Below are 14249 nucleotides of genomic sequence, written 5' to 3'. Positions count from 1 at the left end.
ATTTAAAAATGTTCATTAAATTTTTAACATAATATATATATATTTCAGGTATTTATATTCACTTACATAATAGTTTTAAACTGTTTCTAGATTACTTTCCAAATCGTTTATTAGATGCATATAAGACACATTTGAATCTTTTCTCTTTTTCTTTAAATTGGTTGCTTTTTTAGAAGAACCTGCATATTTATTTTCCTTTGGCAAAGTTTGTAATCTAATATTATCACTCATTTGAAACTCATCCTTTCTAAAATTGTAGAAAACACCTAAAACTTTATGTATTGGTAACATCATAAATTTAAACGACATATATGATCTAGTTTTTGTTGAGGATTTATCATTTCTTGAACATAACCAAGCATAGAAACAATATTCTAAGTATAACATCGAGAATGCAAATACAAACCCAGCAACAACACACGCAAGAATATGAGATGCTAATGATTTTATGAAGGTAGCATCCTCTGTATGCCAGGATGAACCTTTTGTTATCGAGAAGAATGAGTATGAATGCATCTTGTAGTATTCTGGTTGTAAGATTCTAATCTCATCACCTGGAGTGACTCCCCACCTTTTATATTGTTTCCATATCAAACTTACAAACAAAGGACCAGTTGACGCTAGGATTGTAAAATAAGGAATGTGGATATTTCTATTATATTTATCTAGATTTTTTTGTAATCTGATAAAGAACGGATGATGTGGTTTTGAACCCATAACATCATTCGAAATACCTGTTGGAGAAGTTTTTCTAACAAAAGCAGGGAATTGTAACAGAGGATCTAATTTCCTTTCACAAGCATCATCTAAGTCGATATAAATACCCCCATAGTAGTCTAAAATGAAGTATCTAATCACATCGGCTCTCTCTATTGGAAATTTATAAGCTTTGAATGATTTTGCAAACCACGGATAATGTTCTTCGATGAATTCCAAAGAATTCTTATCTGTCCAAAACATGTACTTGTAATCTGAATGCAGATATTTACATTTACTTTGACCTTCTTTCCAATGCTCCGGAATGTCTTCAGTCTTGTAAGTTTGATGAATAATCTTTGGTATCAGATTATCCTTAGCATCCGTTGCGGGATGGTTGATTTCATATTCCGTAATAGCATCTTTTAAAGTATCATCGACTGCCATAGTCAACAAATCAAAAGTGACATAAATAGCCAACAAAAACAAAAAGATGTTTGCATACATAAAAATCTTCAGCTCTTTTCTCATTATTAGATATTAAAGTGTGAACGTGTAATGTGAGTTGTATATCAATAAAATACGACGCCGGTATAACAGAGCTCAATTACTGAGGGGATGGAAACGAATAAAACAATGTGTTCTTTCCCTTCTGTTATATGTGCATAAACAATAGAGAGGTTAACACGTTGAGACGTTCTTTGATCTGCTTATTGTAATGGCAACAAACACCTGGAGATCTTATATATATATATATATATATAAACCAGTCGATAAAAACAAAGAGTGAGAAAGCAAAAACCGAAATATCTAATCAAGCAAGAAATGGTATTTAAATATACAATAAATAGCAGTTGAATAAAACACATCAACATTATCATTAGCATCACATTCATAAATTAGCAAGTATTGTCTACTCCTTAGCAAAAAAACATTTCACCAATTCAACTGATGGACTTCAATGTTTAAAGTTCATCAGTTGAACAAAACGTTAGTTCTCCTTTTTGTTCTGCCGTTTTCAATATTTTTCAATATCGACTAACTTGATTGTATCTTGTTCGTTAATGTCTCTTCTTGATTATTGAGACCATTTTTTCAATTTTAAGCTTTTCGAACTTTCGTGACTTTACTGAAAAGACAGCCACTGCAAGATCATTATTTACGCGTCTCATTTCTCTTTTGAAGAAATGTGTTGCTTTTGCTTTTATAGCAACAATGAGTAGATGCTGCTATATGGTATAATATGCTATATACACTATTTCCGATGGGGTTGTTGATCCATTATATATATATTACTTATGTTTATAATGATTTAGAATAGATTTACCTGCCAGTTGGGTGAGAAAAATAGGGGACGGAATTTGTTGGTCTTCTAAGTGGAATCTTGGAAATATGGATGAACACATGCTCTTCTTGCGCTTATTCTGTTGATTGGATCATAAGCTAATAACTTGTCTAACAAATCAATACCGTTGGAATCCAATGAAGGGACTATTTGAGCAAGGTCCTTTCTGTGCCATTTTGGGAATGTAGACTTGAAATCTGGTAGGTATACGATATCTGGCCAAATGGTTTCGTTTGGAGTTCCCAGTACTCTAAAGATCTTGAAAATTTGGTCGATTTCACTGTCACCACTGAATAGTGGTTTTCTGTTGCACATTTCCGCAAATATGCATCCCATAGACCATATGTCAACACCTGTACTATATTGCTTACCGCCCAGTAACACTTCTGGTGATCTATACCATAATGTCACAATTTCATGTGTATATGCTCTTAATGGGACCCCAAAGGCTCTTGCCAAACCAAAATCACCTAATTTCAAATTACCTTCTTTGTTGATCAATAGGTTCTGTGGCTTCAGATCTCTATGTAATATTCTATGCGCATGACAGTATGCAATACCTTTGCATAATTGCATCATGAATTTCTTAATAATATTATCTCCTAATGATTGATCCTTAGGCACACCTTCCATGTATCTCTTCAAATCCAGGTCCAAGAATTCAAATACCAAGTATAACTTATGTGCATCGGAGTGTACAATATCATAGAGTCTAACAATATTATCGTCTTTCAATTCTTTCAAAAGTGAAATCTCTCTAATTGCTGTACTCGGAACACCTTCATCTTCACTCTCGAGACGGATCTTCTTCAATGCAACCACCCTCTGATTATGGCGAAGATCCAATGCCTTATAAACAACACCGTATGTACCTTCACCGACTTTTTCTAGCCTCTTGTAATTAGCTAATTCACCACTCATTTGTGTACTTAGTATTCCTTGTGCTTTCTGAGATGGAAACAGAACTGCCTAATGTATTCCTTAGATGATTTCTCGTAAAAATCGTCGCTTATATCCAGATATCAAAGAAAAATATCAATCATTCAAAACGCTACTAGTATAGCTAGACTTGAAACTTTGATAATACTTTCAAATATACAATCTTTCATATATTTATATGAGTTTATTCTAAATATACATTCCCTCAAAGTTCATATAGGTGTGGGTTACTCGACATTGGTGTTTGCCTTTCTTCTTTTGGAAAGTTGAAATTTTTTGACGTAACAAAGCTGAAGCTCTGAGATCACAAAGAAGGGTAAAAAGAAAAAGATATATACGCTTACATATATGTAAGGCGTTATTATAAGCAATTATATCTTGAGAACGATAGATAATTGCAGGTTAATCACATGCTATACATCTATCTATCGCTATCTACACACGTATACTATAAATAAAATTGGAAGTCAATGTTGGAAGCTTTCTTTAGATATTGAGATAAAAGATACATCATATTCAGATATTATTCATTTAATTTTTCTTGGCCTCTCTCGCAGCTTTCTTTAAAGCTCTAATTCTGATTGACTTATGGAAAGAGTAGTTGATACTATTGACAATCTTGGAGTACACACCGAATGATTCATCTATTAGGAATTCATAGATAGCGTGCGACCAGAATGGTGTAATGGTGGCATATCTTTCTTGAGCACCACAACGTCTACCAACATTCTTTAAAGTTGAAGCAACAAACGCTTTTTCAGTTGGCACTAAGGCAGATGAACGTCTTATCTTGGACATAGCACTGGTGACCAGATATGAAACAACAAGTTGCACGTCAATATTTTTCTCACTTAACTCCCCAGCTAAGGCATTAGACCAACTTTGTAAAAATGCTTTAGAGCCACTGTAGGTGGCAAGTAGAGGCGTTGGGATCAAACCACCAAAGGAGCCCATAGTTAATATTAAACCACGTAATTTCTTGGAAGACCCATTGACGGTCTTGTCAATGATTGGGGAGATTATTTGAGTGATCATTAAAGTTGCAGTGTTGTTGATTGTAATAATATCCCTCATTTCTTTTTCTTCAGTCTCCAGAAATGGAACAGGGATAGAATGAGATTGTCCAACATTGTTAATTAGAACAGAGATTGGTAATTTTTCACATAGTTCTTTAATTTGTTGATAATTTTCAGCAGAGTCCTCAGAGACATCAATTGCTAAAATCTCAACTTTAATATGATATTTTTCAGTGAATTCTCTTTTAATAGTCTCTAATTTAGACAATGTCCTTGAAATCAATACTAAGTTGAAACCACGTTTAGCCATTTGAGCAGCGTATTCTTTACCAATACCATCACTAGCACCTGTGACAACACAGTAGTTACCATTCTTAGCACCATATTTCTTATAATCGACCGGTGGCAACACAAATAAATCAAAGAAACATGCTAAAAACCTCAAGAGTAAAGTTGTTGACTTTAAAATACCAAAACAGAAGACAGACCAGAGTAAAATGTTTACACAGGAGCTTCTGCTACTAACAGCTTCTAATTGTTTAATAAATGAAACAGCCATTTCCAGTGAGTTTCTCTAAGTTCAATTGTAATTGGCGTGTTGTATGTACCGTAAACCAATAGAACTAAATGAATACTAATGATATCAGCAATGTCTTTTATATAAAAAGGTATTTATAAGTTCCAAATATGTTCACAATTTGACATTTTGGCTTTTTCCCGAAATCGAATTACGGCTGCCAAATGGCCTTGAGCCCACGTTAAAGGTATATGACAGGATTCAATGTGACATACCATTATATATAACAACTTCTTTATTATTTATCAGAATAGAAATTTCAACAATTTTTAAATATTATTCGTAAAGTCATTAAGATTTAATTATATATATAATTACAGATACTTTTATTATATCTTTTTTATTTAAGTGTTTTATTATCATCTGTATTTGTTGGTAATTTTTTGGTACCGAATGGAACAGTTAACATTTGTCTTCAATATTTTCATTGACCCATTCTGTCATATCCCGTATGGCAGTCAATGAATTAGTTCTCATTACTTTTGATTCTTCAGTCTGTATTAATTTATTCACTCTTTCGCAAGTTTCTAATAAAAATGGGCGTTTTATTGAATGTTTCCAATTTTTAAAGACTACAAGACTTTTCACCTCAATGAATCCCGGGACGTTTTTTATTTCCAACACTGATAAGTTTGGAAAATATGTATAATTTGTAATTATTCTCAAACTCAAGTTTGATAAAAGTTTGCAATTGTTTATTGCTAATCTCGTTATGTTTTTTCCACATGTATTAGCCAATTCCCAAATGGCAGCATCGTTAATGTTACATCCGGTTAGACCCAGCGTTTCAATATTTGTATGCATGGATAATGCTGCCACTGAGACACCAGTTATCGATTCTCCAGACTTGTGTCTCCCTAAATTGCACGATTGTAATTGAGGGCATTTTGTTGCTACATAAACGATTCCTGCATCTGTTACATTTTCACAGGCCCTTAAATCTAAATGTTTCAGATTGCTTAATGACCCATCCATTAGGACCTCAAATAAATACCTATCGCTGATTTTTTTGCTTCCTGGGAATGATAACGTCTCTAACTTTGTTAGATTTTTAAACCATTGTACTGGTGGAACAAAATAGTGACATAATTTCAATTCTAAATGGGTCACTTCTGATAGATTTAAATTTGGGTTTAATAAATAAGTGGTGTAATCGACAGTTGAACGTATATTTTTAATGATAATGGATTTTGGTTTTATTGGTGTTGTTAGATTTATTAAAAATTTTCTGAACATGTCTTCATTCTCAAATACAATCTGTTCAGAAAACATTGGGGCACCAAGATAGTACCATAATTTGTTGACTGATAGACAATTGTATAGAGTATTTGAGTCATTATTTGTTGTAGTTTGTGAGGATTTTTCTGTTAGTTTATTCCAAATGTGTTTTGCAACTTCCTCATTCTGATACATCATCAAACAATGTCTATAGGATTGTGGAGCATTTCTGCCCCGGAGCAGAGTCTTTATCTCTTTGGCATGCTTATCAGATTCACAGTAATCTTGCAGCTGTACGAATTTAAGAATATTCGCTAGAATTTCAGGAATCTTGAATATTTGATGTGTATCTTCTGTTTTTGGAATATGTTTAATGAGATTCAATTCTGAGAATTTTCTCTCTAGCACCCCACTTGGTTTAATTGGAGAAACTTCTGGAGTGGGAAGTTGAGTATTATTGTTGAATTGCGTCTTTACTGATAATTCAGCACTATTTTGTGAATCGTCTGAGTTACGTCTCTTAGAAACTCTATTGCTGACATCATCGAACAATGGTTCGTATGGCCTTTTGCGTGGATATCCAAACCGACTGAACATATTCATATTATTGTGACGTTTACCTATTTTGAATTAAATAATTGGTAGAACAAAAAAATTGCAGTTAAAAAAGGTATTGTAAAAATGAGAAAAAAGAATGAAAGGAATGACTTTGAAATATTGTTAAAGGAACGACTTTTAATAGATTAAAAAAATAGAATTAAAATGCTATGATCACAAATTATTTGAAGTATAAAAAAAGGGACGTAAAATATGTTAAATCATAGAATTGTCATAAAAAAAAGTATAAGAACTGCAGGCGACGAGACCCAAAATATTAGTAGATGTCGATGGTTAGTTTTGTTGTGCTTAAGACAAAACTACAAAACGAGTGCTCAAGATTACAAACACACCGAAGAACACACTTATATATCACACACATTTATATATGGTAAACGAAATGAAATTGCCGATGTCGAAACATCTTATTTGAAACCAGTAGCTAAACATAGTCCCTGACGTTATTTGTTTACAATATAAGATAGTAGCAAGAACAACAATAACAAAATCCCTCTGTCATTTGAACATTCTGTCCTTTAAAGAATGCTGTCACCTTGCATGAGCAGAGTACACATGAGACATTACAGGTATGCCTTTGAACCAAGCAATACAAATCTCGAGATCTGTAGAACAAGCACAAAAGAAACCCGCAAGGAACTATTACCGCATTCGGATAAACCAAACAGTAATCACACTTCCGTTTTGGGAAGCACCGCCCTCGGATCAAAGTCCACGGCTGTTTCTAACTCTGTCGCCCTGTCGCCCGCGTCGTTTTGCTTGCTCTGCTGGGTCCACAAAAACGTCTGTTCTTGTCAACTGTTACCCAGCACTGCAGTGTGCAGTTGTGTGTGCAGCACAAAGAAAGAATGTTCTCTACTGTGTGCTGGTTATCCACCTCAACACATAGGTGGAATGAACATGACAAGCATTTAACGGAGTGGTGGTGTCGGTGGGGTGGTCAGGGTTCTAGAAGTTGAACAGTGGGATGGCATGGAATATATATATAAGGGACAGTGGCCTTGTGTTGTTTGTAGTTTCTTATTTCTTACAAGAAGTCTCGACGCTCTCGGGTCCAGGGAACCTCTCTGTGTGTGCGTGTGTGCGTGTGTGGATGCTCTCACGTCAGCCACCGTCTTAATGGCTCTTCTTTCTTTTGTTTCAACCTCATTGTGAGATTTAATGTTATACCTACCCCCCCTGATCTTGTCTTTGTTGCAACCAGATGGATTGTTTTGTTCGTCTCGATTGCTGTTGAGAAATTTTTCATTTTAAAGAGGAGCACAAATGTCTTTTTGAGGTACTGCATAATCTTGTGGGTATGGACTGAGGGTTGCTTCATGTTGACATCATTATATGTCAATGCCCTGTCCCCCATATTGCATATCAAAGGCATCTCACTTATCAATTTCGTAACTAATATAATGTGTGCGATGATATAGTGAAATGTTTGTATATAATAATTATTGCAAAAAAACTGTTGTGTCAGTTACAGCCATATAAAAGGAAGTGTGTTCTGTGGGTGCAAGCATATCGCATATCTTGGTACATGGCAAGGTTGATAATTTGTTGATTGTAAACACCCAACTGCTTCTAGGCTCTATGCTAAATCTGTAATACCAAATGGACACGCCTCCCAGACGAGAATCCGCTGCATTCACTCTGAGTGATGACGAACGGCAGAGCATGGGCCAGTTTAGTTTCCCGAGTTCACCGGTATCCCAGACTTCTCCAGCTAGTTCTCACCATTTCGATGACTTCGGCAGCAACGAACTGAAGAACAGTCCCTTCGATAAGAGTAAAAACGATACAAACAAGTCACTCATACTGAACGACAGAAGAAGAAGTATACATCGCAGGCAACAACAACCCATCTCATTCACCACATACGGACCATTTCTGGGACATGATATCACCAAATATAACCATGGTGCAAGTGGCATAGGTATAAATAGCGCTTCTTTCGAAGAATCCGTCGCTAAACAGCAGTTCATGACGAATGATATTATTTTAAATACACAAAATCAGATAAGAAGAAATAGTGCATCCAACTACCAGAGTCTGTTTGAATTTGCAAGATGCAATAACATAGATATGAGTAATAAAAAGTTTGTCAGCTGTCCAGAATCTGGAGATGTTGATAACAATTCCAAAATTGACATCAACGTCCCGAATTGTGACATTTATGACTGTTATAAAGACGAGTGAAGCACCATGACCCGCCTTTATTCTACCCAGGATACTACAACTACGTTGTATCTACAATTGTAGTTGATATAATGTAATATATATAGTGTCGTTTGCTTAGTTTAACGTTATTAGTGTATAAGGAACGCGAAACGTTTAAACGCTTTCGCAATTAAGCGCTGAAATAGTTGGCGCTTTTATTTTGTGGTTGGAATAAGAAAATATGTAGCTGATCAATAAGGTCAAAGAAAATATTTTATATTTTAATACAATCTACAACTAATTCAATATATATATATATATATCTTTAAATACGTGAATGAAATATAAACAACGTATATATCGAGTGACTTGAAATACAGTTTTCATCTATTAGATGTTTATGTTCCATTTATCTCACTAGTCCAATAGTCATTGTTCGATACAGAAAAAAAATACAAAATACACATAACTATAACTACAGTCTGGAAGTGCTGAAATAGTCTAATTAATATATTCGATTAACGGTTAATACATTATGGATTGGGCTATAAAAGCTGCAAAAAAGAAAACGCAGGTTCTTCCTGGTTCGACTAGATCGATAATAGAATCATTAAATGCATTAAACAACGTGATAATAACTGATCAGAATAGTATCAATGCAGTAATTAGTAAAGAGAAAGAATGGTTGAATTCTAATTTCGGCATTTTATCGAGCTCATTTGACAATTCAAAATTGTCTATTTCATTAATAAGCCCTGAAAAGACAGTGTCAATTGAGGACAATAAAAAAGTTACCGATATATCTAATGCAGAAGAAAGTTTATCAGATGTTCTAAGATATAAGGATTCTGATGCAGAAAATGTTAGAAATGGAGAATATGTTCCATCTATTCGTTATGCACCACTTCCCAAACAATACAATTCTGAACAACATATAACTCCAGAATCCACTAATACAGTTAATATTGTTGGTATCCAAAACTCAAATAAAACAGATAACACAGGAACAACCACATTGTCATCTTATGAAGTCCCAAAAGAAAGGTCCTCTCCATGGTCCCCCTATAAAGTTGACAAACTTTTAAATGGACCTTTATCTAACTCAAGAGTTATGGATCAATCTTCAACAAGTTCTAACATCGTCAACAAAACAGCTTCGGTAGATTTAAAAACTTCTGCGGATATTTCCGAGACTCATCAAAAGAGCTTATCTGCTGTAAGTAATACATCAACATCAGTCAATGTTACAAGATCAAAACCTTTAGAAAACAAAAGAAAACAGGATCTTGCTAAGAGAAGATCAAATATGTTTGTGCCACTACCTGATAAAGATCCATTGGTGGTTCAACCATTTTCTTCAAATGCAACTAATACAAATATTCAATCGTTCAAAGAAGTATCTGATAACAAGCCAAGAAGATCATTACTGATACCAATTAATACACACGAAAATTTCAATGATTCTAAATTTGTTAAACAGAGCAAGCATATACCTCAATTATCCACTTCTTCTAAGAACAATAAAAATAACCACAATAATCCAGGGATAAGAAAATCACCTTCAATTTCATCCAACATTAGCAAATCAAAAGGAAGCACACCTTCAAAAAATGTATTTGATAGGTTATCTAAGTTACCAACAAAATCTTTTGAAAATAAAATATTACCTAAGAGTAATAGACCGTTTTCCTCTGCAATAGATTTGAAAGGTTCTCCCATTAGGAGAACATCATTTCGCCCAAAGAAGAGAGAAACAATTGATGAAACTATGGAACAAGCATTAAAAAACATCTTCTCTACAAAAGAAGAATTTTCCATGCCAGGTGCCAAATTTAAAGACGATAATACAAGAAGGTCATTAATACCGAAATACAACAGATATGAATCGACTACAAAGTTATCGAATTCGGCAATGAAATCGATTGACCATAAACATGAAATATTGAAAAGGACCCAGCAAATTTCACCATTGAGAAGTACTAATATATCGAAAAAACTAACTAAAAATCCTAGTCCTCCTAGTATACCTCGTAAAACTATTGGCAGAATGTCTATGAGTAGTAAAAATATTTCGATTTCACCATTACGTTCAAGGTTACATGCTAACTCACCATCACCACTTAAAAATAAAATTGCAATAGGAAGAATGAGTACAAACCCTCCATTACCTCATAAAAATGATAATCCAAGTAACCATGAACAAAATAGAAATAAATTAGAAGTTGTAAAGAAAAATGACAGATTGACTGGTTTCAAACTGTTATCCTCCATAGAGTCAAATAATAACGTAATTTCTAATGGACTCTCCAATGGAAGCAATTCAAAAAGATTATCATACATGAAAGATTCGAAACTTCAAAATAAATATGAAGAATCAAAACAACTTGCTACTCAGTCCATAAAGCATAAAGCACAAAAGATACCAAATTTAGCTACCGGTCAGCAGCGAAATGATAATGAAAATTATGTGAGTGATAATATCTTGCATGACTTACACACAAAGGATTATAGAAATAAGATCGGAGCTATATCTAAATATAGTCCTACACAATCAACAAATAATGCTGATCAGTCTTTACCAGAAATATTTTCTGATTCCGATTCAGAGGATAATAAAGTTTTGGCACCTTGGGCTGAAAGTCCAAGGCTACAAGAGCAGTTAAAAATACAAGAGACATGGAATACAAGCCAGCTATTTGGATCATTCCCTCCCTTATATATGGATGAAATATTCCATAACTCAAGATTAAATAAATTTAAAACTGGACAATCGCTATCTTATAAAAATAAATAAGATTAAATCATAACTCATAAGAAAATTAGAAATTTCTATCATTAATATAAATATTGTACTTCAAATAAATATCTATTTACCTATTTTTTTAAATCTCAAAAATTAATCAGTGATTAGATTCTCTTCTCAATTGCTGAACTTTTATCCCATTTAACTAACCAATCATCACTGTCCACTTTTGGAACTAAATATATTTTTGCAGCATCGTCAAACATTGGAATTTTAGGAGTATCCATTTTAAATATTTCATGAAAAGATAATTTTTTACCAACTTTAACTAAACCACCAGCCAATGTTTCCATATAGGCAACTAATTTCTTGCTACTGAAATTTCTGTGTTTCTCCATTGCAAACCATTCTGATGGTCTATCCATTAGTAAATCTAGTAATTCACCGACAGTAGTCAATTCACTAACAGATGCAATAAAATCAAATTCATCTGTTGTCGGGAACATCGCAATTGCTGGAAATATCAATTGAGATTCAAAATCCATTGGATCTTCTAAAGAAAACTTTGCTTCTTTTAGTAAATCTGGAGCTGAATCGGTATTAATTATTTTAATGTTTCTTAATTTAATAGCATTCTCAAGGATAATCATTTTACCTTCTTTTTCTTGCTTTTCTCTTTCTAACTTCAGCCTATATGCAGTCTTTTCTTCTTGTTTTTTAATGATTGTCTTCAGTAAATTTAATAGAGAACTATTTCTAGAATCTACTTTCAAACCAAATTCAATAGATTCTCTTGATTCATCATATTTTTCAATTGCTGAAAATGCTTTGGCCATACGGAAATAACATTTAACATTCAATGGATTGAATGATAACGCTTTCTTACAGTCATTAATACAACTTCTATAATTTTTCATTTCTAATTCACATGCAGCTTTATTTACAAAAAGCAGTTCATTAATCTTGTCATTGTTGCAGTTAACTTCAATACCTCTTTCATATAAAACTCTTGCATTTCTATACTGTTTCAATTTATAAGCTTCATTGCCTTGTTTTTTGAAATTTTCAGCAATTTCATGAGGTTCACCTTCGTATGCTAAAGCTTTTAAAGCATCTAATGTGACATTTGAACCACCATTGCCATCTGAATCATCCAATTTGGTCATAAAGAATGGCATTCTATTCAATTCTTCAAGAACTTCATCGGTAGTCTTATCTTTAAATTCAGATAATTGTGGAGGCAAAATCGGGTCATTGACACCAGGGACATATTTTGGTAATTTCGACATGTTGGTATCTACAGTATCTTACAATGCTGCCGTTCTCTAACTTTATAAAAAATGAACCCAGAACAAGTTTTCGTTAACCAGAAATAGGATTCTAAACAACAGGATCAAAATACGTTATCAGTGCACACGCACAGAAATATATATTTGGCATGCAAGCTAATAAAGACACTGAGATTCAAGTGTCATTGAACAACAATAGCTTGAAGCATCTCATCTCATCTCATCACTAATTGCAAATTCTAAAAGTTTTCAAATCTTTACAGATCACGTGATTCAAATAAATATTTTAAAGATATAAATAATTACGAGGTAGTAAGGAACGCTTATGAAAAAGATAGGTTGTGAAGCATAGGGAGGATAAGTTAAGAGGATGTTGCTTCATAAGCAGCAGAAATTTTTAGTTCACACATAACATTTCAATTAATAATCAGACTTGTAATCAAGTGATTGCCTTTTTATAAATTGGGTTATTGCAATATGTTTTATTTGGCAGTTCACTTAACTTGAATAATGAACTTTTAACTTCCTATACTCAAAAGAATCAAACAGAACTAAAAACAAACGATGCCATCAAGTGGAATCAAGCCTACTGAACCTGCTCCAAAGGGAAAGTTCACACATCTTTTATATGAAAATTTCTATGGTCTTTTTCCTAACAAGCCAAAATATTTACCAGAAGATTATCCTGATTTAACTGGCAAGACTGCTATTGTCACCGGTTCAAATGTTGGCATTGGTTTCTACACTATGAAGTTACTATATTCCAAGAATTGTAATGTTATATCAGTTGTGAGAACACAAGCAAAAGGTGAGGCTGCCAAGGAATCTATTTTGGAAGAAATTAAGGACTCCAAGGGATCAATTACTGTTGTAGGTGGTTGTGACTTGGCTGATTTTGAAACTGTCAAGCCAGCTGCTAAGAAAATTGAAGAAGCATTAGGATCAAACCCATTGAATATTATTATCCACAATGCCGGTATTGCCCCAGCTGTTAATACTCAAACATCAAAACTCGGTTATGAAATGATTTTCGCTACAAATGTAATGGGTCCACAACTTTTACAGCATTTCTTAGATCCATTGTTTTTGAAAGAAGATGATAAGTTGAAAAGAATTGTTTGGCTAAGTTCTGCAATTCACTATGCTTCATCACCTGAGTATGGTATTAATTGGGAGGATCCATTGTATGAAAATTCACCAGTAGACAAAAGACCAAATGCTACTACGCTTTATGGTAACTCTAAAGCTGCTAATGCTTATCAAGCCAAAGCTTGGGCCACAAGACACAAAGAAATTGTTGATAAAATTGGTTGTGTATCTGTATCATGTTTCCCGGGTCTATTAAAATCCGCGTTGACAAGAGATTTGAGTGCATTCTCTAACAAAGTTCTGTCATATTTGCAATACGATACTATTTATGGCGCATACGCCGAACTATATGCTGCTCTAAATCCAAGTTTCACCATTAAGGACCAAGGTGTCTACATTGTTCCTTTCGATGAAGTTCACGAACCAAGGGCAGACATTGCAGCTGCCATGAAAAATGGTACTGATTTAGTCTTATGGGACTGGATTGAAACAAAAATATCCGAGTTCTTTTAATTATATATAAAACCGTTTACTTGTAAGTACCAACTGGACCTGTAATTATACTCCCATTTCT

General features: G+C 33.7%; 8 protein-coding genes across 8 annotated transcripts; 3 read left to right on the top strand and 5 right to left on the bottom strand.

Annotated features, from left to right (window-relative positions):
• Positions 1-75: 75 nt before the first annotated feature.
• On the bottom strand, positions 76-1227 carry CSH1 (mannosylinositol phosphorylceramide synthase catalytic subunit CSH1; the record flags this gene model as incomplete). Its single annotated transcript, XM_003687889.1, has 1 exon — positions 76-1227. The coding sequence occupies one exon, from the start codon at positions 1225-1227 to the stop codon at positions 76-78; it is 1152 nt and encodes a 383-aa protein (XP_003687937.1).
• An 841-nt stretch (positions 1228-2068) lies between these two features.
• CDC28 (cyclin-dependent serine/threonine-protein kinase CDC28) lies at positions 2069-2962 on the bottom strand (the record flags this gene model as incomplete). Its single annotated transcript, XM_003687888.1, has 1 exon — positions 2069-2962. The coding sequence occupies one exon, from the start codon at positions 2960-2962 to the stop codon at positions 2069-2071; it is 894 nt and encodes a 297-aa protein (XP_003687936.1).
• A 549-nt stretch (positions 2963-3511) lies between these two features.
• On the bottom strand, positions 3512-4555 carry IFA38 (ketoreductase; the record flags this gene model as incomplete). The annotated part of the gene is made up of 1 exon (XM_003687887.1): positions 3512-4555. The coding sequence occupies one exon, from the start codon at positions 4553-4555 to the stop codon at positions 3512-3514; it is 1044 nt and encodes a 347-aa protein (XP_003687935.1).
• A 420-nt stretch (positions 4556-4975) lies between these two features.
• AMN1 (Amn1p) lies at positions 4976-6394 on the bottom strand (the record flags this gene model as incomplete). Its single annotated transcript, XM_003687886.1, has 1 exon — positions 4976-6394. The coding sequence occupies one exon, from the start codon at positions 6392-6394 to the stop codon at positions 4976-4978; it is 1419 nt and encodes a 472-aa protein (XP_003687934.1).
• Positions 6395-8008: 1614 nt separating this feature from the next.
• Positions 8009-8593, top strand: ICS2 (Ics2p; the record flags this gene model as incomplete). Its single annotated transcript, XM_003687885.1, has 1 exon — positions 8009-8593. One exon carries the CDS (start codon positions 8009-8011, stop codon positions 8591-8593), a length of 585 nt encoding a protein of 194 aa, XP_003687933.1.
• Positions 8594-9089: 496 nt separating this feature from the next.
• On the top strand, positions 9090-11348 carry SLI15 (Sli15p; the record flags this gene model as incomplete). The annotated part of the gene is made up of 1 exon (XM_003687884.1): positions 9090-11348. One exon carries the CDS (start codon positions 9090-9092, stop codon positions 11346-11348), a length of 2259 nt encoding a protein of 752 aa, XP_003687932.1.
• Positions 11349-11461: 113 nt separating this feature from the next.
• CNS1 (HSP70/90 family co-chaperone CNS1) lies at positions 11462-12586 on the bottom strand (the record flags this gene model as incomplete). The annotated part of the gene is made up of 1 exon (XM_003687883.1): positions 11462-12586. One exon carries the CDS (start codon positions 12584-12586, stop codon positions 11462-11464), a length of 1125 nt encoding a protein of 374 aa, XP_003687931.1.
• A 564-nt stretch (positions 12587-13150) lies between these two features.
• On the top strand, positions 13151-14188 carry TPHA0L01410 (uncharacterized protein; the record flags this gene model as incomplete). Its single annotated transcript, XM_003687882.1, has 1 exon — positions 13151-14188. One exon carries the CDS (start codon positions 13151-13153, stop codon positions 14186-14188), a length of 1038 nt encoding a protein of 345 aa, XP_003687930.1.
• Between the last annotated feature and the right edge of the window lie 61 nt (positions 14189-14249).

Source organism: Tetrapisispora phaffii, chromosome 12 (assembly GCF_000236905.1).
Source record: "Tetrapisispora phaffii CBS 4417 chromosome 12, complete genome".
Lineage (NCBI taxonomy): Eukaryota > Fungi > Ascomycota > Saccharomycetes > Saccharomycetales > Saccharomycetaceae > Tetrapisispora > Tetrapisispora phaffii.
This window is presented reverse-complemented; position numbering and strand designations above follow the sequence as displayed.